General features: G+C 52.4%; 5 protein-coding genes across 5 annotated transcripts; 2 read left to right on the forward strand and 3 right to left on the reverse strand.

The window, feature by feature from the left end:
- Window positions 1-2092: 2092 nt before the first annotated feature.
- PG994_010567 (glycoside hydrolase family 17 protein) lies at window positions 2093-3882 on the forward strand (the record flags this gene model as incomplete). The annotated part of the gene is made up of 2 exons (XM_066861976.1): window positions 2093-2271; window positions 2343-3882. The coding sequence occupies 2 exons, from the start codon at window positions 2093-2095 to the stop codon at window positions 3880-3882; spliced, it is 1719 nt and encodes a 572-aa protein (XP_066711086.1).
- A 2622-nt stretch (window positions 3883-6504) lies between these two features.
- PG994_010568 (uncharacterized protein) lies at window positions 6505-8865 on the reverse strand (the record flags this gene model as incomplete). The annotated part of the gene is made up of 4 exons (XM_066861977.1): window positions 6505-7671; window positions 7729-7832; window positions 7901-8675; window positions 8806-8865. The coding sequence occupies 4 exons, from the start codon at window positions 8863-8865 to the stop codon at window positions 6505-6507; spliced, it is 2106 nt and encodes a 701-aa protein (XP_066711087.1).
- A 1855-nt stretch (window positions 8866-10720) lies between these two features.
- PG994_010569 (uncharacterized protein) lies at window positions 10721-11014 on the reverse strand (the record flags this gene model as incomplete). The annotated part of the gene is made up of 1 exon (XM_066861978.1): window positions 10721-11014. One exon carries the CDS (start codon window positions 11012-11014, stop codon window positions 10721-10723), a length of 294 nt encoding a protein of 97 aa, XP_066711088.1.
- A 1244-nt stretch (window positions 11015-12258) lies between these two features.
- PG994_010570 (uncharacterized protein) lies at window positions 12259-15595 on the reverse strand (the record flags this gene model as incomplete). The annotated part of the gene is made up of 6 exons (XM_066861979.1): window positions 12259-12695; window positions 12749-13285; window positions 13334-14415; window positions 14511-14801; window positions 14896-15005; window positions 15077-15595. The coding sequence occupies 6 exons, from the start codon at window positions 15593-15595 to the stop codon at window positions 12259-12261; spliced, it is 2976 nt and encodes a 991-aa protein (XP_066711089.1).
- Window positions 15596-22282: 6687 nt separating this feature from the next.
- On the forward strand, window positions 22283-24513 carry PG994_010571 (uncharacterized protein; the record flags this gene model as incomplete). Its single annotated transcript, XM_066861980.1, has 2 exons — window positions 22283-24191; window positions 24251-24513. 2 exons carry the CDS (start codon window positions 22283-22285, stop codon window positions 24511-24513), a joined length of 2172 nt encoding a protein of 723 aa, XP_066711090.1.
- Between the last annotated feature and the right edge of the window lie 799 nt (window positions 24514-25312).

Genomic DNA, 25312 nt, shown 5'->3' on the forward strand with positions numbered 1-25312 from the left:
TCGGGTGCCAGCTGGCCAGGAGGTCGAACGAGGGCGAGGCTAGAGATCTCGCTGATGAACGATGAAGATAGTTAGTTGCCTCATTTACTTGTAGGCCGTGTGGGGAAGGAGGCTTGGAGACCCGACCGGCCCACGGTTCAAATGTTACCTTCTCCAGCAGGCAATTTGTATACGAGGACCGGGGGGTGTTGTTGGCGGGGGTCTCACGGAGCTCGCAAGCTTGGGAGCAGGAAACAGGCAAAGCGGTAAGGCGCAGCGGCTTACGTGGAGCCAGTGAGCTTAAAAAGGGGGAAATGGGCTGTAGTCAGATAAGGTTAGTCTGACAGAGATCATGATCTTTGTGGCGGGCAAGCTCGTAAACGCAGGTCTTCTCGAACGATATGAGAAGGCTGACCGACTCGCGGCAATTGCCAATGGCGAAGAAGAAGAAGAAGAAGAAGAAGAAGAAGAAGAAGAAGGGCTTCTACTCCTCCCCTGTGGGAGACGGAATACTTGTAGAAACAAAATAAATAAAATACATAGAACACATGTCAACGTCTGTGCACCCCTTGACAGTCAAGCCACGAGGTGTTTGTATTGATGCGTTATGCAGGCCCAGGTGGCCGGAAAAGGACAGCGATCAGCCCTGGCGGTTGTGTTTTCTTCTTCAACATAATTCTTTCTTCGAGCAAGCGGCCGAGCGATCGACGCTGTCGTTCAAAAGCGAACACTGGCCGAATCCATATCTGTAGGGCTATTGTGACTGCGTTCGGGCGTACAAGGCTCAAATCGCGAGCTTACTGTGCACCTCTCCCTACGCACAGGCATGTAACGAATGAAGGTGCTGATAAGCTCGACGATGAACAGAATCGATAGGTACAGTACAGTACAAGAGCACCAGATTGGTTCCGTGGGAGGATCGATTGACAAATGCAGAACCAATGGAGGTTGACCTTGCAGGGTTGAAGAAGTGCTGGCGCGAAGTTGCAATTTCCCAAGGTCGCCTAACTAATTTCCCATCTGCTCTCCGGACCACGCTAGCAGTGGCGCCGAGCATGTCAGCATGAGCTCCATTACAGCTCCGTGAGGGCACGACAACGGACTGACAGGATGGAACAGACGTACGGGCTAGCTCTATGTACGTAGTGCTCCCTGGAGTACCCTCCTTCTCCTTAATGCGGCTTCTCATTACATCCTGTTTTCTTCTTTCTACTTGTCACAGTACTATTTGGGTAAATGTCCAATTTGCCTTAGCCGTCGCGGTTGACTTGACACTCGCTGTCGATGACCCCCCTAGAGGTACACCAATGCAAGGGTCTTCATGGATCCCCCCTGGCCCGTTGCCACCTAAACAGCTTAATTGATTGGCCGCATTGAAGTTGCCGAGCGACTTATGCAGGTACAGCGAAGAAATATTGTACAGTACTGTAGACCAGCAGAATCCACATCACGCGGATGATGGAGCAGAGGCAGCGAGAACAAACATGTTCAACTCAATATGGTGAATGTTCGAGCGACCATCTGCTTGTCTCACTGTGCGCGCGACTGCGACAAACCTGTCAACGCGCCATTTCTCGTGGGCTCTCATGAGCCGGATTGATTGAGCGAGCGAAGCAGAGCAGAACAAGACGGACAGGATACGATCAACTAAATGGCTTGGGGACCCATCGCGGGCCAGGGTCATGAGGATCCCGGCATGACCAGCGGTGATGGGAGATGGGCGGGCTAAAGAAAGGTCAAGGTACCAAAAAACAACAACCATGTCAACCAAATTGGGTGTCCATTCTGTATGGGCAGCCCACCCGCGCTCATCTCCATCCACGCTCGCTCCCACCCCCCGTGAAGCCATGCTCCATGGGCTCGCTCTGATAATAAATGTACCGCGATCTGCCCTCGATCTGCATTCTTTTTCCTCCCTCTTCCCTCCCTCACGGAACGACCCTTGATGTTAATGCGATCCTCGTGATAGCATTCGCCAACTTTCGTCCCTCGTATACCCTAATTTCAACAACCGCTTCACTCTTTCAGCGGGCACTCGTTCATACTACGAAAATCCACGAAAATCAGACAGCAGCTGCTTATAATCTAATCGCTTTCGATCACCGAAGGAATAATGAAGGGAACTTACGCCGTCGCCGCCACCGCGGCCCTGGCCGGTGCCGCCAACGCCAGTGCCCACCGCCGCCACGCCCACGAGGCCTTCCACGGCTTCGACAAGAAGGACACCAACGGCACCTGTGTCCCCGAGTGCACTACCATCTACAGCACCTGGTACGGTGAAGCTACTCGTAGGTCAACCTCCGCCGCCGGACATATTGTACCGTATTCGAGTTGTTGTATAAGTCACTAACAAGAGTCGCCAGTCCACAACCCTCACCCTGCCCCGGCCCCGTCTACCAGCCAGCCCCCGGCTGCCAAGACCACGGCTGCTTCGTCTCCCCGAAGCCCACGACGACCGAGGTCGCTGTTGTCCCCACGCTGGCTCCTCAGCTGTGCCCTACCCCCGGTGTCTACACCTTCCCGGCTACCACCATCACCGTGGACAAGACCACCACTGTTTGCGGTGCCTCCATGACTTCTGTCCCCAAGGGCACCCACACCATCGGCGGTGTCACCACCGGTGTGACCGGTGCTACCACCATCACCGTGCCCTACGCCACCGTCAAGACCAGCGAGGGTGTCACCACCAGCACCATCGACATCACCACCACCTACTGCCCGGCTGCTGGTACCTACACCGTCGGCAAGCACACCACCGTCGTCACTGAGGACAGCACCATCGCTGTGCCCTCCATCACCTCGTACCTCCCGGGCACCTACACCCGCCCCGAGGTCCAGACCACCATCACCAAGACCAACGACGTTGTCTACTGCCCCTACGAGAACGTCAAGCCCACTGAGGCTCCTAAGCCCACTATCCTTACTTCGGTTGTCCCCGCGGCTCCCGTCACCCCCAAGCCCTCTGCCCCGAAGCCCTCGGCTCCGGCTTCCACTGGCCCCGTCTACTCTGCGGTTCCCCAAGTCCCCGCTTCCTCTGCCACCAAGCCTAAGCCTAAGCCCAGCACGACCCCTAACAAGGGTAACGGCAACGGTCCTTGGGCCATGACTTACACTCCCTACGCCCAGAATGGCAACTGCAAGACCAAGGACGAGGTCATGAAGGACATCGAGGCCCTCGCCAAGGCCGGTATCACCACTCTCCGTACCTACTCCACCGACTGCGACACCCTCCCCAATGTCGGTGGCGCCTGTAAGACCTACGGCGTCAAGATGATCGTCGGTATCTTCATTGATGCTCCCCACTGCTCTGCCAACAACCCTACCGTCTCTGAGCAGATCAGCGCCATCAAGAACTGGGGCCAGTTCGACCTCGTCGAGATCATCTCCATCGGTAACGAGGCTATGCTGAACGGCTACTGCACTGCTGGTGAGATCGCTGGTCTCATTAAGACCTGCAAGGAGACCTTCACCGGCTACACTGGTGGCTTCACCACCGCCGACACCATCGGCGCCTGGCAGGCACCTGGCGTCGCCGAGACTCTCTGCGGCGTCGTGGAGTACCCTGCTGCCAACGTCCACCCCTTCTTCAACGCCCAGACCACGGCCGACCAGGCCGGTAAGTTCGTCAAGAGCCAGATGGAGATCCTCGGCGGCATCTGCGGCAAGCCCGGAAAGTGCTACGAGACCGGCTGGCCCAGCAAGGGCAAGTGCCTCGGCGCTGCCTGCCCCGGTAAGGTTGAGCAGGAGACTGCCGTCACTTCTATCCTGAAGGAGTGCGCCGAGCAAGTCACCCTCTTCTCCCTGGAGGATGACCTGTGGAAGAGCGACCAGACCGAGTGCGCCTGCGAGACGAGCTGGGGTTGCAAGGACATCCTGAAGACGGTCATCAACCTCTCCCTCTAAGCAACAAATACGTGCCCGGCTCATCCAAAACGGGTTGGCATCGTCACATCTGATTCCACCATATCCTGTACATAATTTATTTGCTTTGAACAGATTATCTGCATGTTATATGGGCAATGCGTCTTCCCTTCCTCGGTCAGTTGGATTTGCTAACTCGCTATGCCTCCTGTGGTGCCTCGCCTCACCCCTTCCTGTTATCAACGGGCTGTTGCGTTTGACCGAGAAGTGACCTGATCAGGCTGCGCCCGGTGTTGTTGATAGCTGCTATCCTTTTTTCCTATGTGGGTTTGAGATACACGGTACATTTACAATGAGCGTGAGGAGGAGGGGTGAAGGAGCGGAATCACTTGGAAAGATGCAACATTACGTGCCTGAAACTCCCTGGCTATGCGACAATAGGGTGCCATTCATAATGTTGTAATTTACTAGTGTCTATTGATGAACAGCGCTGTTTGACCCGTGTCTCTTACTATTACTATGCTTGCTTGTCCCTTGTGCTTTGGTGGCATTCCTTGATGTTCGTGACTGCTCCTGCTGATGAGAATAATACCATGATCCTGTTTCTCTGCCTCCCTTTCGCCTATAGTTCGTATACTGGTATGTCGCAGTAGCTTTTTTCTGCAAGCGCATCTTTTGTATGGCTCCCTATCTAGAGTAGGTCAGTAAGTTATCTGGATATGCAGCTTATTTAGGCCCATCTGCAGATCGATATAAAAGTCGCCGACTATAGGCGTGCTACTGTGAACTAGTAGTAGTTAATGATGGGGTTATCTACCTACTTTTCAACCAAGCTACCCGCGAGCCCGCGTGCCCCTTCGGCTTCCGCGGTTGGGTTTGTCGCGTTCTAGCGCCCTGCTATGTCGTGCAGATCGGTTTGTTGGCCGCGCCCCTAACTGATCGGGGGCAAATTGCATGATGACGCCAGTGACGTAGTGTAGCGAGCGCATGCAGAATGCAGGTTGGTTGGTTGGCCTCTCACCTCGATCCTCTCTCCCTCACCTGGTTATACATAACTGAATGTTTAATTTACTCCAGCATACATACAAGTACGTTAGGTAATGTCCTGGACCCCGAATGAGCACAACAAGTAGTATGTACTACTAGGCATGTCTCCAAAGATTGAGTGGCAAAGGGATGACCAAATGGGGTTGTAGCAAAGTATTAGGTAGACACTTGCAGGCGTTCTTATATCAACCATGGATGAGGTACTAGCCCCCTATGAACTAATGCTGGCACCTGGTGCCGACTCTCTTTGGCTTCAATGTTGGTCTGGTGAGAGGTAGCTACATATTTTGGAGTTCACGAGTCAAAATGCGGTTGATTATCCAAGGGCAAATAGGGGGTAGCTCGTGTATCTTCTAGCTGGCTATCAACTTTACCTTCCTCACCCCTTTTCTCACCAAGAACTATCTTTATCTTTTGTGATATTTCTTCTCTCTCTTTCTCGCTCTAAAGTTCTCGCTGAGCAGGCAACGTCTGTTGCGTTTAGAACTCGGGATATGAGTAGCTTATGTCTACTTCGACTTGTCATCGGGAGGTTGTTGTGAAAGGAATGATACGCCATGGTGAGAGTAGATGATAAGTAACAAAACATTGCTCGTGATGTCTTCTCGCTCGCGCTCTCCCGCATGGCTATAACCCCCCCCCCCCAAAAGTGTGATCGCAAGCAAAGACCACACACACACACACACACACATACACACACAGGCAAACATGTTCCTCCTGTTTGCAACCCCCTGATTCTAATTGGAGCGAGGTGGCGATACGACTACGGCCACCCAACAAATAGTCGTTGTTTCCGCAGCAAACGATAACCGTAAACATACGCCCTGTGTGGCCGGCCCTCCTTGTTGGCGACTTGACGATCTAAGGACAGAACAGGTTGAAAGGAGCTCCCTGATAATGCAATAAGATAGTTGACCCAGTGTTGACTATTCCCTCATCACAGAGGACAGGAATCTATCCTTTATTCGCGGCGCACCTTTGCCCCTGGTGTGCGTAGGGTGCGTAGTGAGAGAAGATCTGCCAGTACTGCTGGAAGAAGCCAAATGATTAAAGCCGGGTGTCGTATGTGCCTATTCCCCCAAGCGTGTGGCTCTTTCAAGGTAAGCAGCACACTCGTCCCCATACCTCCTTGCCTTGCTTCCAGCCATGAAGAGCTGGAGCTTTGCGCAGCCGCATCGTTGCACAATCTCCGTGTCCTCCTTGCATACAGATACACGTATAATGCGTTTGTATGTGCATATTTTCCGTCCGTCGGCTTATTTGGTTGCTGAGGTAGACTCCGACGACTGCCGCTGTCCGTCATCGTTTATTACCCTCCCAGCCTGTACATACTTTATATATAGATCCCTACTGGTAATCCTCCGTCCACAACAGGCCTGGTTCCCTGGTCCAGGTCGGAGGAAGAAGACCGCATGATGCCCAACTCTTGATGTAATAGTAGTAGGAGTAGTAGGATGTCCAAATGACAACATGAGGATATGGCGATCGAGACGATACAAAATGATGAAAATGAACAACACCACGCTAGCTAAGATATATGCCCGTATGCATTTGTTAACGCCTTACCCCTGAAATAACCGTGGAATTGCCCACTGCCTATCGGCTCAAAAATGTGATTTAAAAGGGATCGAGGTTGCCTGATACGAGAGCCTTCCGACGGCGGTGTGTCACCGTCTCATGCGACCCAAGAGGGCTCAAAACTTCGTGCCGCCTCGGTGCTCGACGGGGCCACTCCTGCCTGTTCTCCTCGTCCACCAGATAACTATAGGAGCCCTCGGCGCCGGCGTCGCACCGGTCCAGGGACATAAGCCCCCCGCGAGCCTGATCTGTGACTAGAGTGAACAGATTCTGCCCTTCATCAGCAAAAGCAGTACCGCCAATCTCGCCAAATACGTCCATCTTCTGTTTCGTCTCGAACGTCTGCGCATCGATGATGTTGACGATATCTGCTTCTTCTGCCGCGACCAATACTCTCTTCCCCGTGCCGAGGGGCGAGAAGCGCAGACTTCTGGCGCCCGACATTTCCATACGCAAGACGGCTAAGGGGCTGGCTGCACCATTGTAGTTCCTCCTCCACATGCGCGCATCCCATATCCTGACACTTTTGTCTTGGAAGCCAGTGGCAACGGTCCACCCGTCGGGTGCCCAGTCGCAAGCGAATCCGAAATCACGGTGACCTTCTAGATCTTGCAATGTCTCGCCCGTCTCAGCATCGGCGATTAGCACGTTCACGCAGTCGCCGACCATCACGCGAAGCCTCTTGTCTGGACTTATTGCAGTACAGTTCAGAGGATAGTTGTATTTGGCTTCTGAAAGGATACTGTTAGTGGACAAGTCGACCACCCTGAAGCCGTGATCATTCGAGGCAAAAGCGGCCAGAGGCGCCGAGGACCGTCGACACGGATAGACCTCAACATGGTTTGTGATGCCGCTCAGGTGGTCCGTCAATCTTCCCTCGGTATATGAGAGATTCTCCGAACGCAGACTACGGAATCGATAGTCGCCGTTGAAACAGCCGACCATCAAGATGTCGTTCATGGCAGTCAGGGTGGACACTTGCATATCTCCCACGGTATCGAAATCCATGGCTTTCCGGGAGCGGCCGCTGGTAGGATCTATCTCCTTAACGTAGCCGTGGCTCGGGAAGAAAGCGCGCGTTCGGGATGCGCATCCCAAAATATTCCTCAGTTGAAAATGTAGTAGACGGACATCACGCCTCAAACTCATGTTTCGAAAGCGGTAGTAGTTATCAGACGGCCTGAGCATACGATCTGGTAGAGTGGGCTGCGAGGTTGATTAGACATGTGCAATTCTCGGGGTACTTCTGGGCATGGTACTTACATGCCATTCCTCCGAGCCGTTCTTGTTGGTGTAGTTTCGGTAGGTCATCATGCGACGTTCTCGGGCTACGCTCCTCGGTACACCCAAATCTTCCCAATCGATGCCTTGTAGATCGCATTTGTTGCCATGTAACTGATTATATTCCACCCTGGTTGAGCCCAGCCAACGTCACTCAATTGCGCCCGCAGACGGCGAATATCTGGCAGCTTTCCACGTCCATTTTCGGCCCATATTCGCATAAAGTCGACGAAGTTCAAGTTTTCGGGCGCCAGGGACAAAGGATTCGCGTTACCGATGGGTATGGGGTGCAGTTCGCCGAACTCTTCTTCCGTTATATCGCCCATGAAAAGGCCAAAGCCTGGTGGCAACTGCGGCGGCCACGGCAAATGCGGAGGATTCACTGGAGGCAATGGGCCTTGGAGGAATTCGGGGTGCAGCTCGGGGATAGGCTGGGAGGGTATTATCGGCGGTAGAGTGTACTGCTGGGTGTGGGCCATGTGATGGGCAGCGCTGGCGGCCTCCATATTCTCGTCGTCACCCAGAGATAAGCTGTCATCAAAGTCGTCCTGATCTGTATCCAGATGGACGTCCATGGCTTCGGTGGCATGGGCCAGGGAGAAAAGGGTGGTGTGGGTTGTAGTGGGAGGGTGGTGATATGAAGAAGGGCTGGATTCGGACTCGACTAATGCGACAGCGCCGTGGTGCAATTCCTCCATTTCATCGTCGTGGCCGGTGTCGCCAGAAGCGGCGGATGATGTGGCGGAGCTGTTGTTATATTGCGGCCAGTAAGGGTTAGCATAGTGCGTTGTCATGTGTATGTCGTTGTCGCTGTCGTCGGCGTCGAGGTCGGCGGCGTGGATTCGAAGGGCGTGGGCGGGGAGAATGCTGTCGTGGTAGTTGTAATCGTCGTCGTCGGCGGCGGCGGCGGGATGGTGGGCAGCAGGCGTCTAGGGAGGGTGGTGTTGAGGTTGGCTGCGGGAGTTATAAGAGCCAAAGTGAGCATGATCTCCGTCACTATGGGAAGTAGGCTGGTCGGAAATGGAGACAGGTATGGGTGCAAGGGGGGTACTGGTCCACTATGGCACCTTGCAAAGAGGAAGGAGGAGGAGGCGGCGGCAGCGTGGGTGGAGCACGCATCGCATGCTAGGCTGACCGACCGGGCTAGCAAGTGAGCAGGTCACCACCTACCGATACTTTACTGTACCTACATCGATGATGGGAGAGGTTGGAGAGTCCCGGCTATTTGTTGAATCATGTCCCTCCACCCCTGGATGGAGCAATATTGGTTGACCGAGGCGATACGGAACGAACGTAGTGCCAGGAAAGACGAGGGAGAAAGGGGATAAGAGATATGTATATATCTTTGTCAAGGTTCGTCTAGAAGCACGCGTTTCTTCGAAAGGATTAAATGATTGATTGTATTAACCTTAGTCTTATGTGACAGGCCAGAGGGAAAAAAGGCTGCTGCACATGTGATGTGAACCATGACACATGTGGGGAAAGACTGAGCTGTGAACTCTGGACGGAACTGGTTGGGTGGAGGGGTCGGCCCCGGTTATGTACAAGCTACAGGTCTACAGGCCTATCTACAGGCCTACTGGACAATACAGCAGTACTGCCTGCAGTACCGACTCAATTATAGGTCGAGCTGCATCACTGATTAATACAGTGATCAATTGTTTTGCATGGACCCAACTGCAACATAGCATTATCGTCACAGTTTATAAGCGCGCACCTGTCAGGCACCCACTCGCTGCTTATTATCCCCGATTTGCTTGGGCTTCCAATTCATTTGCCTTTATCGTTGCATATGGTCATATACTATGACTACTGCCAGCCAGTTATTGGTTTGTCTGTGTGACACGAAAGCCCCGAGTCGAATACGCCGTTTCCACTCTTCGCTACTTGACCAGTCTCTTCTCAGAGCATGATATGTCATTTCTCTACCTCTCCATCCTCATAAGGTTACAAGTCTGTATCTATCATCTCTTTGCTTTTGTCTTCGGGACTCGGAAGAGAGGGCCAGCTCATGACCGGCTGGTCTCGGCTGATGAAGCCACTTCCATCCATCCCACCACATAACCGTCCCTGATAGCAAGCAGCATTGCGTCTCCCAGGGATGTGGAACGGTGGCGTTGAGCGTGGCCCTCCCTGACCGGTTACAACTTATATAACCCAACCCCTGTCGAGAAGCAAACAGCCAAACAGCCTCCTCTCCTCGCTATTTACCACTGCCTTGGGCGACGCCCTCAAGCCTGGGATGCCAACGGTAGCAAGCAAGGTGCGGGCCGGTGAGCCTGCGCGCCGGGCCCCTGGGTTCGTCACAAACGCCAGCACGCATCCCTCATTGGTTGCTCCAGCTTGTTGCCTGTGCACGAAGGCACGAACACCCCGGCTCGTCGGAAGCTGCAGCTCCACAGTCGAGGCTTATGACTGACTGGCAATCAGTCCAAAGTAGGAGACGCGATCGGCTTGGGCAGCTATTATCTTGGGCTTCCAATTGGTGAAGTCGGCAATACTGTATGCGCCAATCACCATGTTTTCGTCAAGATACATGATTTATTGTTGCACTCGGAACCCCTGCGAGTCTCGGATCGCTGCATAGCTAAGCCAGACCATTACCCAGAGAATTGGTACCAAACTAAACCCGGCTTCTCGTACAATACTGTAACCCCAAGGCCACTCAGACCTGGCATCGGGTGCTCAGTCTTTGCCAGAGATACATACATATTGGCCAACGCTTGCCCCCACCCCTGACTATCATTGTGCTTTATTCCCCCCTTTGTCTTGGCCCTCTACCCCACGTCACTTGTGATCATCGATCGAACCAAGTGCTGGTTTGATGACGATAACAATAATGATAGGTCCGGCCCAGTCCAATTCGGAACCCAACTACGCGCACTACCGCCCGCCCATACCGATCAGGCTTCCCCATGGCGCAACCGCCCAGACAGCGGACCACGACGTGCTCGGGCTCCCTGCCGCGGAGCCTTCATAAGCGCGAGCGTATCATGCTCTCGTCGGCGTAGTAGGTCGAGTGCCCCGGCGCTGAGACGCCTGCCGCGGATCCACGCCGCCTCGTCCTCGCATGTCGGCGCCGCGATGTAGCGTTAGCCTTGTCGCAACAAGTGCACCCACTGCGGCTGCGCGTGGTGCCATCCCCCGTCCAGGTCGCATTGGCCACGTCGCTCCGGAAGACGTATTGGCCGTAAACCATGTCTAGCATGCCCGAAGCCCGGAAGAGCGTGGGCATCTGCCAAGCATTGTAGCACAGAGTCGCCGCCATCATACGTCACGGCTATGAGGTTGAGGTAGGGGAGGTGATCCTCGGCGGCCGCAGCGGTAAGATTAAGATAGACAAGAAGGAGCAAACTGACTGGTATACTCTGCCCATAGCTTCTGTCTGGGTGAGGATAATCGAGCCGTGGATTATAGGAACGTTCCTTGAGGGTCATCAACATTGGTGGAGCTTGGCCACACACTTATATGTATTTCACAGTGGCCTATGTTGCACCAATAACATCTCGTAATGTATACACGGCAAGACTGGGACGGCCATGCACGAATCCGGAGAAATCTTGTCTAGGTATTCCGGGCTGTGCCATAATTATAGATATAACATTTGCTAATCTACCTCTGTCACTATGCTTCGTTCTAATAAATATTATAAATAGGCACGATATAGCAGTGCTGGTTTACACGGTAGTGAGATGGTTGCCGGCTAGCTCTTTAACATCACCAGAAAATAGGAAACCAGGTGAATAATAAACGAGCGTCAGCTTGAAATTAATACACACACACCAAAACTCCCTTAAGAGAAATCATCACTACGAAATGAAAACCACCACCTCCCCCAGACGACAGGCTGCCAAGTATACATATACATACACACATCACAAGTCGTGACACGACAGGGCTGATTCAAATCTTAGTGCTGTTCCCCGCATGACGAACACAGCCGATACGGGTTCGGCTACAACCTAGCACGACATCGGCACACACACAGACGGGTAGACGGATGCATACAGGACGACCAACGAGCCGGACATGATCATCCCCCTCTGACGACTTGGGTGTTAGATCTAGGCTACTACTGCTGCTACCATGTGCAAATCCAGTGAGTGACCGGGCTGTCATCTGTACGACCAGCCGTCATTCTCTCCACAAGGTTTCAGTGGCTGAGCGTTGCATTTTTTAAGTGGTAATATCATATTAGTTATTCGTATTAAGGGTTCCCTGGGCTATTGAGTAGTTATATACATGGATGCCACCGTAAAGTAGCAATGCTCGCCTGGAATGTTGACGCCGATTCGATGCCTTCGTAAGTAGCCGGTTTTCTATACTGAATAATCCAAGAAAGAAAACGAGCAACGCCCGCTAAAAGGAAAAGCCCTTGTATGAGCTGGACAAGTAAAGTCCACTCCGCCCCATATATAGGTAAATATACCACAATTCTAACTCCTCGCTTGTATCCCACCCATGCGCACCAAAGCCGCCTGGCTGCGCTTCCCATTGAACCTCCCAACTCACTTAGGCATCTGAAGAATACTGGTCATCATAGGGATGTCTCCGCGGTAAATCAGCATTGGGCCAGCTATCCGCGACATTGTCCTTTGATCCCCAGTAGTTGTTCTCCCTGATGCGCCGCTCGCGCTCGAATTCGGCCCAGCGCTTCATGGTGATCTTACTGCTGTCGAATTCACCTTCGTACTCGATGCCCGCCTTCTTGGTTTTTTCGCCAGCAGTCTTTCGAGTGTCGCCCCAAGAGAAATCGTCAAACTTCCAGAAGGCGTATGTAGGGAGAATGAAGTTCCAAACAGGGAGAGAGAGGAGGTAGATGAACATCCAAACCACATATGACCATGAGTGGGCAGTGCAGACAATCAATACCGCAGGCAGACCAAGAATCAGACCCAGTAAGACAAGGGGTATGATTTGCGGCGGTTGATGTACGATTGAAATGATGACTGTAAAACCGTTAGCGTATTATCCATTAACAAAATGTCTTAGTGCTACTTACCAACGTAGAAGGTGAAGGCGATGGCAGCGGGAAGGACGAGGGTACCAATCAGCTCGATGAATATAACAAACTGCATACTGAAGCAGAAGGTACCGCACAGATCCTTGACAAGAACAAGCTCCATGAGATTGTGGATTGTAGAGTTGATCCATCGGCGTCTCTGGGATAGGAGGACCATGAAGGTATCAGGGACAGTCGTCTTGCAGACAGCTTGGGGAACAAACACCTGCTTGCGTTTGGGGAAGGTCCGGAGCATCAGAGTCGTCAAGTATCGATCCTCGCCCAGAAGAAGCAAATTCTTCTTGTGGAGCGTGTCGACCACATTCTCGGAGTAGTGCTCCACGACATTGGGGTTCGCAAGAATTGGGACCCAATAGTTCTGGGCACCCTTCGGAGCCTTGATACGATACATGCAGAAACATCCAGGCAAACAGGTGACACCACCGAAGACGGACTCGAATGACTTCGACATGTGGTGGGAGATGAAGTATCGAAGACCTGGATAGCGGTGACCCAGCTCTGGCGTTTGTTGGCAATCTTAGTCTGCCGCAGAGACCCATGATATCGGGGTCTCGGACCAGGTACAGAGCATGTGAGTAAGACTGTCAGGGAAGACTTTCGTGTCGGCATCGACCATGAGAACAGCCTCGTAGTAGTCGGGAGAGATGCCGGTCACCTTCCAGAGTCCGTTGAACATCTCAAACTCAAGTTCCGTCATGCGTTCGTCAAACATAACCTTTTGCAAAAACGACATCAAGATAATCTGACTGTCACGCTTGCCACGGTTTCCGGGCTTGGACTTCTTCGATTCGTCGGGTGTGCCACACTTAACTACGACCATCATCGGTACTCGCTGCTGTCGCTCGAGAGGCACGGCGGACTTAGCACCGTAATCGTAGAAACCAGCATAGATTTTAGCCATGTTGTGTCGCTTCGCTCCACTGGCAACCGCAACGTATGAGAATGCTTCGACGTCCTGAGGCGCGGTTGCATGATCCTTCATCATACCGAGAGCGATGTCAGGTGTGGTCATGGTCTCCCCATGGCCCTTAATGAGGCCGTCGCAAATAACGAGGATGACTTTGTGGCTGTTGGGGTAATCAGTCGTGGCGATCGAGTCGAGTGTAGTTCGCAGACCTAGCTCGCCCTCAGAGTAACACGTGACGAGACAGATCGAGTGAATCAGGGGGAATCCAAAGGGCTGGTAATCGGCCGGAGGTTGTGGAACAACGGCCTCGTGTATGAACCCAGCAGGACCAAATACATCCATCGGGTTCGCGTGGCTCGAAGAATAGGGGTCTGAGTTGAGGAAGCTGGCTCTGCTGTCGTTACCTTGCCTATACATGGAATTAGGGTGCAACAGCGGCCCCGTGGAAGCTTGACTAGCCATGGTAGTGGGCTGGGGGCGCCGGGGATTGCGGTCAACACCATAGGCGGCTGAGAATCGCGAGGTGGTAGGAAGGAATGTACTGGCACGCTTGCTGGTTCTATCCGAGCCACCCACACTACTGCTCAAGTCACCAGGCAGCCGGGGCGGAGCGCGGTAGATGTCTTCGGTCCAATCCTCAATCTGTTGATTTCTCTTTTTCTTGTTGCCCGATTGTGATGTTTTGGGAGCCGCATACTTCCGGCTAATGAACCATTGGAAGACTATGGCCAGACCGAATCTTGCGACGACAACAGACAGAATAAGCACGAGTGACAGGTATAACACAACCTTGGATGCAATGCAGCCCACCGTATCAGTATCAACGGTGCCAACCTTGATGATCTCCTCCAGCATTCAGCAAGGTGCTTGTCAGCAGAGCTCTGGAACGATCGGGTAATGTCTCGTCCATGAACGAGGCGGTTGGCAACGGTCCCGCGGTCTCTCAGCTCCTTGAAGCGATCTGGAATGTCCACTTCCTTCTCGTCGAACCAGTAAAGAAGGTCGAGATCTAACACATTTCCAGAATAGACCATCAAATTTCGCGAGTTATTCTTGATATCGGCCCAGTTGTAGAAAACGTCTGCGGTGGAGTGGAGCTTGAGGGTAGAACTCATCACGGGCTGCCTGAGATGTGTGGCACGCATACCCGGGGTGATAAGTAACCGTGTCATTAGGCTTGGTGGAACCATCCTGGTTAAATGGTTTGCAAGGGAAGTACCATGCTAAGTTATCCGGATCATTGGCATCGCGCGGAATATCCGAGTTGCTGGTCGCAGTGATCATACCCTTGCATTTGCCGTTGACATTCTGGAAAAGGAAACTGCCATCCTGTCCACCATGTTTCTCGGGTAAATCGTACAAGATGTCAGGCAAAGTCTTGTCCAACCGCAGAGGGATACCCTCCGCCGGGGGTGTCCAGATTTCGTCAGGTCGTAAGCTGTACCGTGGAAGATCATATAGCCTGAGCCGACCTCGTTGACGCGGAGACGGGTGACTGGCGAGCCGCAGACGGCTTGCGTGAAACCGAAAGTTAAGAAGCCCACAATAGCCATGATGAGCAAGATGAGACTAATAAGGCCCATCTTCTCTCGCCACGCTCGCCTCTCGGCTTTGGATTTCCATCCACAGCAGCTGAGGATAAAGTCGGGGTACCATAGCGTGACCACAGCACAGTAGAAATTCCACAGGCTAGGAGGACTGAGGACCTCCTTCGGTTTCTGCCTCTTCGAGTCCTTGGCCAACCCACCGCCCCCCGAAGCCCGCCGCCGTTTTGACTTTGAATGTCTCACTTTCTCGGGGTCGCCCTTACGCGACCTTCGCGGAGGCGAGTTCTCTGACCCGTCGTTAGGAGAGTGAGCCGTCGGCAGATCATCTTCCAGAATAGGGTCATTTCCAGTCGAAGACGGCAATACCTCCATATTTGCAGCATGCTTTCGGTAGTGATAGTTTGGGTGGTCCTTTCCGATCCGGTTCCTCTCTGGGCGGATCAGGCTCCTTTTGCGCGAGATGGTCGGTTCGTCATGAGGGAACCCGCCGCTTTCCGTACTTGGTGACAGTGGCAATCTCTCTGTTGTGCCGTTAGGGTGATCAGTCGTCTCGGCGTAAGAGGCGGTTGAAGGCGCACGTTGATGACCCTGCCCCGTCACTGGGAAATATCCTCCCGTTTCAACATCGCCGGGGCGATGACGCCGTGACGGGGATTGCCGATACGAACTTCTCGTCTCGTGCGACCGCCGGCCCCCTGGCCTCTCGGGGAGCGACATTCTTTCCTGTGCGATAAGCGGTATTAGCAAGTGTTGCCGCAAAATGCAGACCAAGACTGAGAAGCCTGGCTCTTGTTGAGGAAGGGGACACGAGAAGAGAAGAGCACGGACTTTGATCAGGCAATTGGGAAGATGTCCTCTCCTGTCAGCGCAAACAGGCGCGATGGTTACGCAATGTACAAATGACGCCAATACCGGCGTATGACAATCAGGAAGCGAAAATGAAAAGAATGAGGTCGACCAAAGTGGATTGGGAAGATGACGGAGGGAAGCTCGCGACAGGAAGAGGGACTAGACCTGACCAGACCATCCCAAAGGACGATCAAGCCACTGTTATGCCGTCTCAGAAGAAGCAGGCAATACGTACAATTGAAGGGTGGGCTCGTCGCAGCGGGCAACAAGGACAGTCAGCTGCAGCTAAGAGGGAGATCCCTGTTCGAGCGCTACGACCAAAACCAAGGTCGGTAGCGCTACCGTAGCTAAAAGAGTGGTGTGGGTGACAGGGGCGCTGCGGGTGCAGGACGAGATGGGGTTAAGTGCCACTGATGCGCGAAGAAAGCAAGTCGGAGGACTAGGTCAAGTAAACACCTGCGGGCTGGCAGGTAAGTAAAAAGGCTTTTTGGCTGGTCTGGTCCTAGGCGCGCTCCCTAGGCTGGGTCCCCGCTTCCCCTTTTTGGACCGCTAACGAAAAGCCGCGAGTTGGAGGTTTTGATTGGAGTGATTTCCCACCCGCCGTCTCCTTCACTATGCACCGCGATGACAGCAAAGTTTTTGAAGCCGATTTGGAGAGGTGCGGATAGCTTAGGCGAGGGCAAACCCTCAAGAGGAGAGAGAAGGACAGATGGGACGCCGTGCGTCGGTTCCAGTTTGAACTCTCTGTTGAATGACACCACCCACGTGGGTCTTTGTTGTTCGGACTGTAAGCTGGCCTGCGAGGGGGGCCGTCCGTTTCGAGCCGGCTGGAGCACGGATTACGTTTTTGGAAGTAAGATGTACCTATGCAAAATAATATAAACGGGATAGAGCAAAATAGAAAGTAGTGCAAATAGTAGGAGAATCGATTCAACTGGAACGATTGACAGGAAGGAAAGCAGCTGGTGTCGTCGTCGCCCGAGCATGGGGCAGGCAGGAGATGGCTGGAAGAAGGGATAAAATCGGTGGTCGTCCCAGTCGATTTCGATTTTGTCCGATTTACCTGGCCACAGTAATGAATGGGGCCATGATCTAGATTCTGGCTGGAGGTATGATGGACAGTATCAATTTGGCGTATCTTCTGCTTGTGGCTTCTCTTTGGACACTGTATGGGAGATCCCTGCCTGTCTTGCAAGGGGTTGGCTGATTCATTCTTGCCTTCTTATTTGGCCTCCGCTAAGGGACGAAAGAATGGATCCATATTGGGGGCATCTATCGGGGTCTATGGCGAGGCTAGGGTCGTAGCGAGACCTGGACAATGTACTTGTGCAATCATTAAAGCATAAGCAGGATCCCGCCTAATCCTAGTTGGCCTGCCGATAGGGCTTCATCGAATTGAGTTGAGATCGAAAAGCCTGGTCTGTTTTTTTACTTTAGACTCTGCAGTCATTCTAACGGCCCGGGCAGACCATTAATCTAGGGAGTACATGTACACCCTTATTAAATTTGTAGAGTATAGCATCGCAGTCTCCCTGATTCAGAAAAAGGCCCTCTAGTGCCGACAAAATGAGTGAAACTGCCACTGAGGCAAGTAGAAGATTGGATGAGCATTCCTCCATCGGCCTGTTACAAATGCCGAAACGTTCCTCTTCTAATATTGGATGCTGACTGTCAGCCTTCACATGTTTGATAGTCAGGCTATTCCGTGTTGCACTCGCTCGCACATTTGCACCAACGGTACGTTGTGGGAGATGTGACCGAGTCTTCCCATGTGCAATTCAATCTCTGAATTCAACTTACAGTATTACATACCTACCTACCTACATATTCATCATCATCCACGAGGGCCCTCCTATGAATCCTTATACGTCTTTACTATAGCTGTTTACCTGGCCAATTGCGACGGCGGTGTCCGTACTTTCAACTGGAATAAACCACGTGGTAATTATCCGGCCTATGAAACGCTTTCCGCCGAACAACAACAATTCGAGGACTGAATTGCACAGCATCATGTCAAAACAGCAAGTTTCATGCGCCGGAACAAACGAGAGTCATTCCCACGAATCCAAGTTCCAGCCACCTAGTCCGGCTCCTCACCGTCTACGTGGGGCTACATGAGTAGATGGCTTGTGGTTGACAGTGAATTTTGCGCTTAGCTATGAATAGCACAGTTAGTCAATGCCATCTCCAAGATGAATCCCCCGTGGTGGGTGCGCGTCAAACGCGAATCAAAGCAGAGATTGGCACTCCAGGTCTCGGATTTCAACGTGGACCTCAGTGCTCGGGAGAAGCCGAGCTTACGATGGTCGTAGATCTTGAAGCCGGAGAACTGCATCGCTTGTTCCACTAAATGGCCAAAACTCCTGGAACAGCTAAACCAAGCTCCATAGATCTGACTTTGACAGCCATTATCGGGTTTCGATTCCAAGGTTCACGGAAGAGAGGTTATTAGAGACAAGCGTACTCCTGTCGAGACCGATATGTCTATTTTGCCTTCAGTTCAGGATGAAAGGTGTCATACATGCTGTTCGAATACTACTTAACACAGGAAGAATGGCCGCGACGAGTCAGAGGGAGAGGTCGTGTAAACAAACACTGTCCGGCCGGGGATACCGCTGTGCGGAATGACGGCCCACTTGTGTTCATCACCGGCATCAAGCAAAGCCGAATCCTTAAAATATGACTCCCTCATATGCTAGGTATGTACCATAGCTCAGAAACGCTCTTATTGACGTGCATACATGCGAGCACTGGGAGAGCCCTAGCAACTATCCTTCGTATGCCCGAGGCTTTTCTCTCTCTCTCTCCTTTTAAGCGATGGTCAGCCCCCAATGGACGATGCCAAACACGAGGGGCTAGGCCGCAAGCTTCGGCAAGGGACCAGTTTATTGGGTAGCTGTCAATATCTTACACTTGGGTGAGTGAAAACATGTACTTGCCAAGTACTTCCTACGAAGACGGAGTTGGGGTTTCTATTTTGGCAGTGTGCATGGTGGATGACAATCGAACTCCGTGCTGTCCGCCAGATATATAGAATTCGCTCCGGCCTCGGGCTGCATCAATTCGGACCTACACGTACGCATATATACGCGAGTGATTGGATTCTCTAAAGCAGGTGTTTTGCACGTGTAGGCTAATATATGCCATGGACAATATTCATATATACAAACTATACCTAGAATGTGTCTGGGTTAAAGCCTGCCTGGCTACATATATGCCGAAGTGCCTAGGTACACATGCGTACATGAAAGTACGTTAGTATGTACGTATGCAGCTGCACGCTGAGAGTTACCAAATGTAGTGAAACAACGCCAGAAGCCCAACGCAGAGGTGGCTGTTCCCGCTAAGACACGTCGGGCATGCCCAGCTGGACCCTTCGGCGAGGGAATAGCTTTCTCCTCGTGTTTTGAGAGGTTTCTATTACGATAAAATGTCGTGCGGAAACCGATGGAAATGGTGCGAGACTATCTTCCACGTACCTGGGAAAAAATGGAAGATGGCCAGTAAGCCAGTGTCAACTTTTTGCAGTACCCCTCCACTCCCCTTTCGCACAAGGATCATTACGTGGGTACTGACTGTTAGTACATAGTTGCGATCATGCAATTTCCAGGGTCCATGTCCACTTTTCCACCCGCAGGTCGAGATTTCACGATGCCCGGTTTGGAGCAAAACCACCGCAAATCAATGCTTGGCGCGGTGTTGCGTACGAAGAACAGATGGTAATCCCTGTCATGGATACCATACCAACACGCATCCTGCGCACCACGCCCAGCCGACTGACACGACTAGGGCAACTCGTCTTGCTGAGCTGAGAAAGACACTTGGTGTACTGGGCGGCTGTCGCGGATTACTACTATAGGATACTAGAAGGTATGTAGGTACGTGTATGTAGATATGTGGCTATCAATAGCACCGAAACATCTTTGGTCCTGGCGGAAGAGCGGCTGATCGCAGCGGAGACAGCTCCCAAGTAACACGAGTAATAAAGGTGTTCTGCCGTTGTATCGAGCCTCAGACTACTCCGTACTACTCAGACTTACATACATAGGTTGCTGGTTATGTGATCTCTCCTCATGTTTCTCCACTGATGCCCAAACAAACTCATACGATTTCATCCTCTACACCCTGCATTGCGAGATTGGCCTGCTTGAAGATCTTCTCGACTCGATATGAACCACAGGCACCAGGCACTAATACACAGTTCTGGTTGGGAAAGCTGGGCATTACGTCAGGCAAGACGTTGGACAAAGTGGGGCTTTCTTACCCCTACTTACGAGCAAGTTGCCGATCCAAACTCAAGGCCTGCAGCCGCCATAAGCACATAGGCATATGGCTCATACGATAGTTCTACTGTACATACATAGCTGATCCCAAGCGGGAGGAATATGGGAGCAGCCTGCAGTAACCTTGTTTTCACAGGGCTGGCCAGCTAGGACAGAGGCAACCACTGAAATCCAGATTTCCCGCAAGCCGGCCCTCGCGTAGACTTTAGTTCGATAGGATTTGATGGTGGGATGGCACCGGCTCCTGTTGGCTAGCGCGGAACGCTCGCCAATGCTCGCCAATGTTGCAGCCCGCGTAACACCATTGGCATGGGCGCTTCTATCGATTGCTTGACACAATCTGCCTGTTGATGCGGACAGGTGAGAGAGAAGCATCTGTCATTCCTCGGGGGTAGGGACGGTACGAGCATACCGGCCATGCAGCCGAGCTCAACATGAACGGGATGGTCTGATGGTGCCAACCCGAAACGCACTGATGAAATGAGCAGCAAACATCACGACATCCACAGGCACACTAACAGCACTAGTCCACTCCAGCCTATTGCCTATTACCTTTCTGCCTATGCTCGCTTCTTGTCACCTCCTAAGTACCCGGGTTCTCCGTGCCAGTCTTTAGTACACATTCATATATATATCCTGTGAGGTGGTTACTATACGGAGTTAACCATTGTCAATTTCTTTGAGCGGCCCGTTTCTTACACACATCAAATAAGAGTCCCTTGAGTACCTACATACTTTTGCATGTAGTCAAATGTGTGTGGTTAGAGCCAGGCTGGCAGTTGGTGGCTGCCTACCTGTAGAAATCGAGTCACTGGAATATGTCCACTACTCAGTCTGAATAGTCCCTTGACAAGCTTGCCTTTCTTTACTCCAGTTGATCCAGCTGAAGAAGGGTACCAGGAAACAAAAGAAAGGGACAAGACAGAAAGCCATACCCATTGCCGTATTCCCAATACCTTCTTCTGCTCTCGTACAAGCCCGCTTGGTTTTTCGATGGTCCGTCCCGCCCAGGCAGACCAGCCCCTTCTCTCGCATTCAACTCCCAGAGGCAGTCAGTTGGTATCCATTTCTGCGGCAGGCTAACAGGCCAATTCTACGGTGTGGTCGGCCCTCCATACTGAGTGTACGTGTACTTGGGATGTACAAGTCGGGCTATTCTAGGTAGGTACTGCCAGCCCACTAGCCCACTCCTCCTCACGTCCATCCAGTCTGGGTCTATTCCCATCATTGAGAATGGCTTACGGCTGGTACCCTAACGAGTTTGAAAGCAGGCGATCGACCCGCTAAAGCGTCCCCCCCAGGGGACTTGCATACCACCTGCACCTCCCCCCGTTACTGACTTGAAGTCTATTTTCCGATTCAACTTTCTTGTTGTTTTCTTGACTGTTTGCTTGGCTGACTTCTCCAGAGGCCGGCGAAGTCAAGATACCCTCTATTGTATTTGCCCCCCCAGCGCAAACAGCCTTCGTCTTGTCCTTCGGGCCTTTGTCTTATTCACTTTTCCTGCCCATATGCGCTGCTTTCCAACATTTGCATCAGATATCAGACTTATTTTGAGATACCCTCCACAGCTTTTGCCCTTGTCGCAGTCTTCGTCACACGTCGTCCGCCAAACTCCGAAACGCCGAGTTCGATTCCCTGACCGATCTTGACCTACGTGGCATCACGTCCCTTTACCGGTCCGTTCGTTGCCAGAACAGTCAACACATCAGTTGCGACGGTACAAAGAATTGTTTGGGTTGTTGGACGGCTGGAGTTTTGGGAACTCGAGCAAACAGGGTCGATTTATTTGAGAAGAGAAGCCGACCGGTTCACGTTTGTACCTGGGTTTGGAATACAAATCACAAGCTGTATGGGAATTAGTATTCGCAGTTGAACGATCCTGCGTAACGCTCTCGCGGTCGGTAACGGTCTCAAGGCTTGTGCAATGGCTGCCGTGACCTCCAGCCCTCCGCCGCTGAACCCGCCGTCTCCGACCCGATCTATACAACGGAAGCCCATGGTAGCGCCCGATCTTTCGCCTGAGCGCTATAGATGGAGCGGGACTGAGGAAAGTGACTCTAAGCCCTCCCCGCTGGCAATACCGGACGCTTCCAAGATGAGAGCTGCACCGGTCTCTCCCGTTCGCCTCAGCTTCCGCTCCGACAACTGGGCCCAACCTCCAAACGTTAGCATTGAAGGATCGCAGGCGCACTTAAAGCAGCCTACAGCTACAGAGGATCCGGGTGAAAGACGCCTGTCGGATCCAGCTGCAAATGGAACGCTTCGGGCGGGCTCTGACAAGTCACCCCAAGATGACACAATAGTATCTGACCAACTCAACGCAGGAGGAGATAACTCGGCCAGTCGTGATGGTGTCCGGCGTAGCCGTGACACGGATACGTCGTCCAGTACACAGCAGATGGCATCGACGGAGTCTTCTGTTGCGACAAATGCAAGCTCTGTGTCACAGGATGTAGGCGACAGTCAACTTATCTCCGAGGAGACTTCGCCAGAAGAATCGGTCGTCGAAGACAGCGCTTCCATTGAGCAATCCGTTCCACAGTTGCAATACCACCACCAAGAGTCCATGGCCTTACCGCGAGTCGCCAATGCCCCTCTAGACGGTGGCGTGAGGCCATCATCGACCGTCAACCTCAACGAACAGGGGGTGGCTATAAATCGACATCTGACTCCAAACTCGGCGGCATTCCAGAGGAGGAGTTCTATGCCACGGCCACAGTCGTCTTACTCGGTTTATTCGGATCTGAGCCCAAGGGGGCGGTCGCCTGGCTTGACGCGCAAATCACCGGATGGCCGTCCAGCCTCGTATGCAGAACTTCTGAACGTTCCGTACCCCCAGCCAGCGCCAGCACCGATCACTATCGATAATTCTCAGCTTCGAACTAATGTGGGGAATAATGCCTCGTTGCTGAGTACGCAGAAGACGCTCGAAATGTACAGGCAAAACGTGAAAAAGACTAACGACCCTTCGATCCAATACTCCTTTGCCATTTTTATCGTCGCCTCGGCCCAAGAACAAGGTGTTTCGTTTGGAGAAAGTCCGAAAAGGAAGGTTTCCAAAGGCGAAGGAGCCCCATCAAACGAAGAAGGACAACCTTCTCCTGCAGAGTTAGTGCGTGAAGCCAAAAGTATCCTCACACGATTGGCCAATGGCGGGTACCCTTTTGCGCAATATTACCTCGCCGATGGGTATGCTTCGGGCCTTTTTAACAAGGGAAAAGAGGATTACAACGCAGCATTTCCCCTCTTCATTCTCGCCGCGAAACACGGTCACGCCGAATCTGCTTACCGCGCTGGTTTATGTTACGAATTTGGCTGGGGCTGCCGGAAAGATCCTGCAAAGGCTATTCAGTACCTAAGGACAGCAGCATCGAAGACGCATCCGGGGGCCATGACTCGGCTGGGCAAGGCCTGTCTCGCCGGCGATTTCGGCGAGACTCGATATCGCGAGGGCATCAAATGGCTGAAGCGGGCTACTGAACACTCCGACGCCATTTACAACGCCGCTCCCTACCAACTCGGTACATTGTACGAAACGGGCTATGGTGAAGACATTTTCAAGGACGAGAGCTATGCAGCGGAACTTTTTACCCAAGCAGCCGAGCTCGGTCACCCCGAGGCGAGCTTTCGCATGGGGGATGCTTACGAACATGGCAAGCTGAACTGCCCGCGGGATCCCGCCCTCAGTGTCCATTTCTATACTGGTGCAGCTGAGGGTGGCCATGCTGGCGCTATGATGGGGTTGTGCGCCTGGTATCTAGTTGGGGCTGAGCCAATTCTTGAGAAGGACGAGGAAGAAGCCTACGAATGGGCACGCAGATCTGCCGAGTTAGGTGAGTTGATTTGTCCATATAATACTGATTCCTATGCAATACTGACTGAAACATCACAGGCTTCGTCAAAGCTCAATACACTGTTGGCTACTTCACTGAGATGGGCATTGGGTGCCGCCGCGATATTCTCGAAGCCAATGTCTGGTACGTCAAGGCAGCAGATGCCGGCGACCAGCGCGCCACACTACGCCTAGCTGCAATTCGTGCCGCCGTCAGTGGTAATAACGGCACCCCTATGGAAGTTGCACCACCTAAGAGTGCTAAGATGCGAAAGAACCCGCCCAAGGACGGCAAAGACGACAAGGACTGTGTGGTAATGTAATAATGGCGGCACTGCCTGTCATCAGGACCTTTGATGCCATCTTGGCCGAGCCTTTCAAGAAGCCTCGGCATCATCAACTTGCGGCTTCATTTTGGATATATTCCACACTACAGTACGTCAATCATCAGCATGTGCTAGACTACAATTATTGCGGGCTGAAACGAGCATTTCACGACCCTGGACAATGGTTGTTGGATGGGTCCGTACATATCACCCCGATATTTCAGGACAAGGAACGCACCAAATTTCTCTCAACAGCGGAAGCTTCTTCGGTTAGACACAGTATAGGAAAGGGCGGCTTTCTTTTCTCTTCTCTTCGTTGTCTTCACGGATGCTCCCCAAACTCAAAAGGACATTGCATTTGCATTGTGTTCACGACTCGTTGCGCTGGGAGGGGAAAAGCATATGGCCTGATCGAGTTTATAAGGCCCTAATGTCTGTTTGGTGGTCGTGTCACAACCGGCGTTTTTCTATTTTTCAAACTTCTTTTCTTTCTCCGCTCCTTTCTCTCTCTATTTTCCCATTTACGTCTTGTGGATATGACGACGTGTGGCAGGCGGGCTTGCATGAAGATGAGATGACTGGAGACGCTATTCTGCTCACTTTCGATGTTGTTGTTCTAGATTAATTTGCGAGTGAGAGAGAGGACGAGACAGAATGAGAGCAAAGCAAGCGAGCGAGCGAGCCACGATACCGAGTCCCACCCCTTTGTTGGTTGTTGGAGTTGGATTCAATAGCTGTACAATACTCAACCGACAATCTGAATAATGCCAATTACACTGAACTCACGGCAGTCTGC

The sequence above is a fragment of the Apiospora phragmitis genome, assembly GCF_038363925.1.
Source record: "Apiospora phragmitis strain CBS 135458 chromosome Unknown utg000010l:1.0-9815664.0:1.0-9183399.0, whole genome shotgun sequence".
NCBI classification, from domain to species: Eukaryota; Fungi; Ascomycota; class Sordariomycetes; order Amphisphaeriales; family Apiosporaceae; genus Apiospora; species Apiospora phragmitis.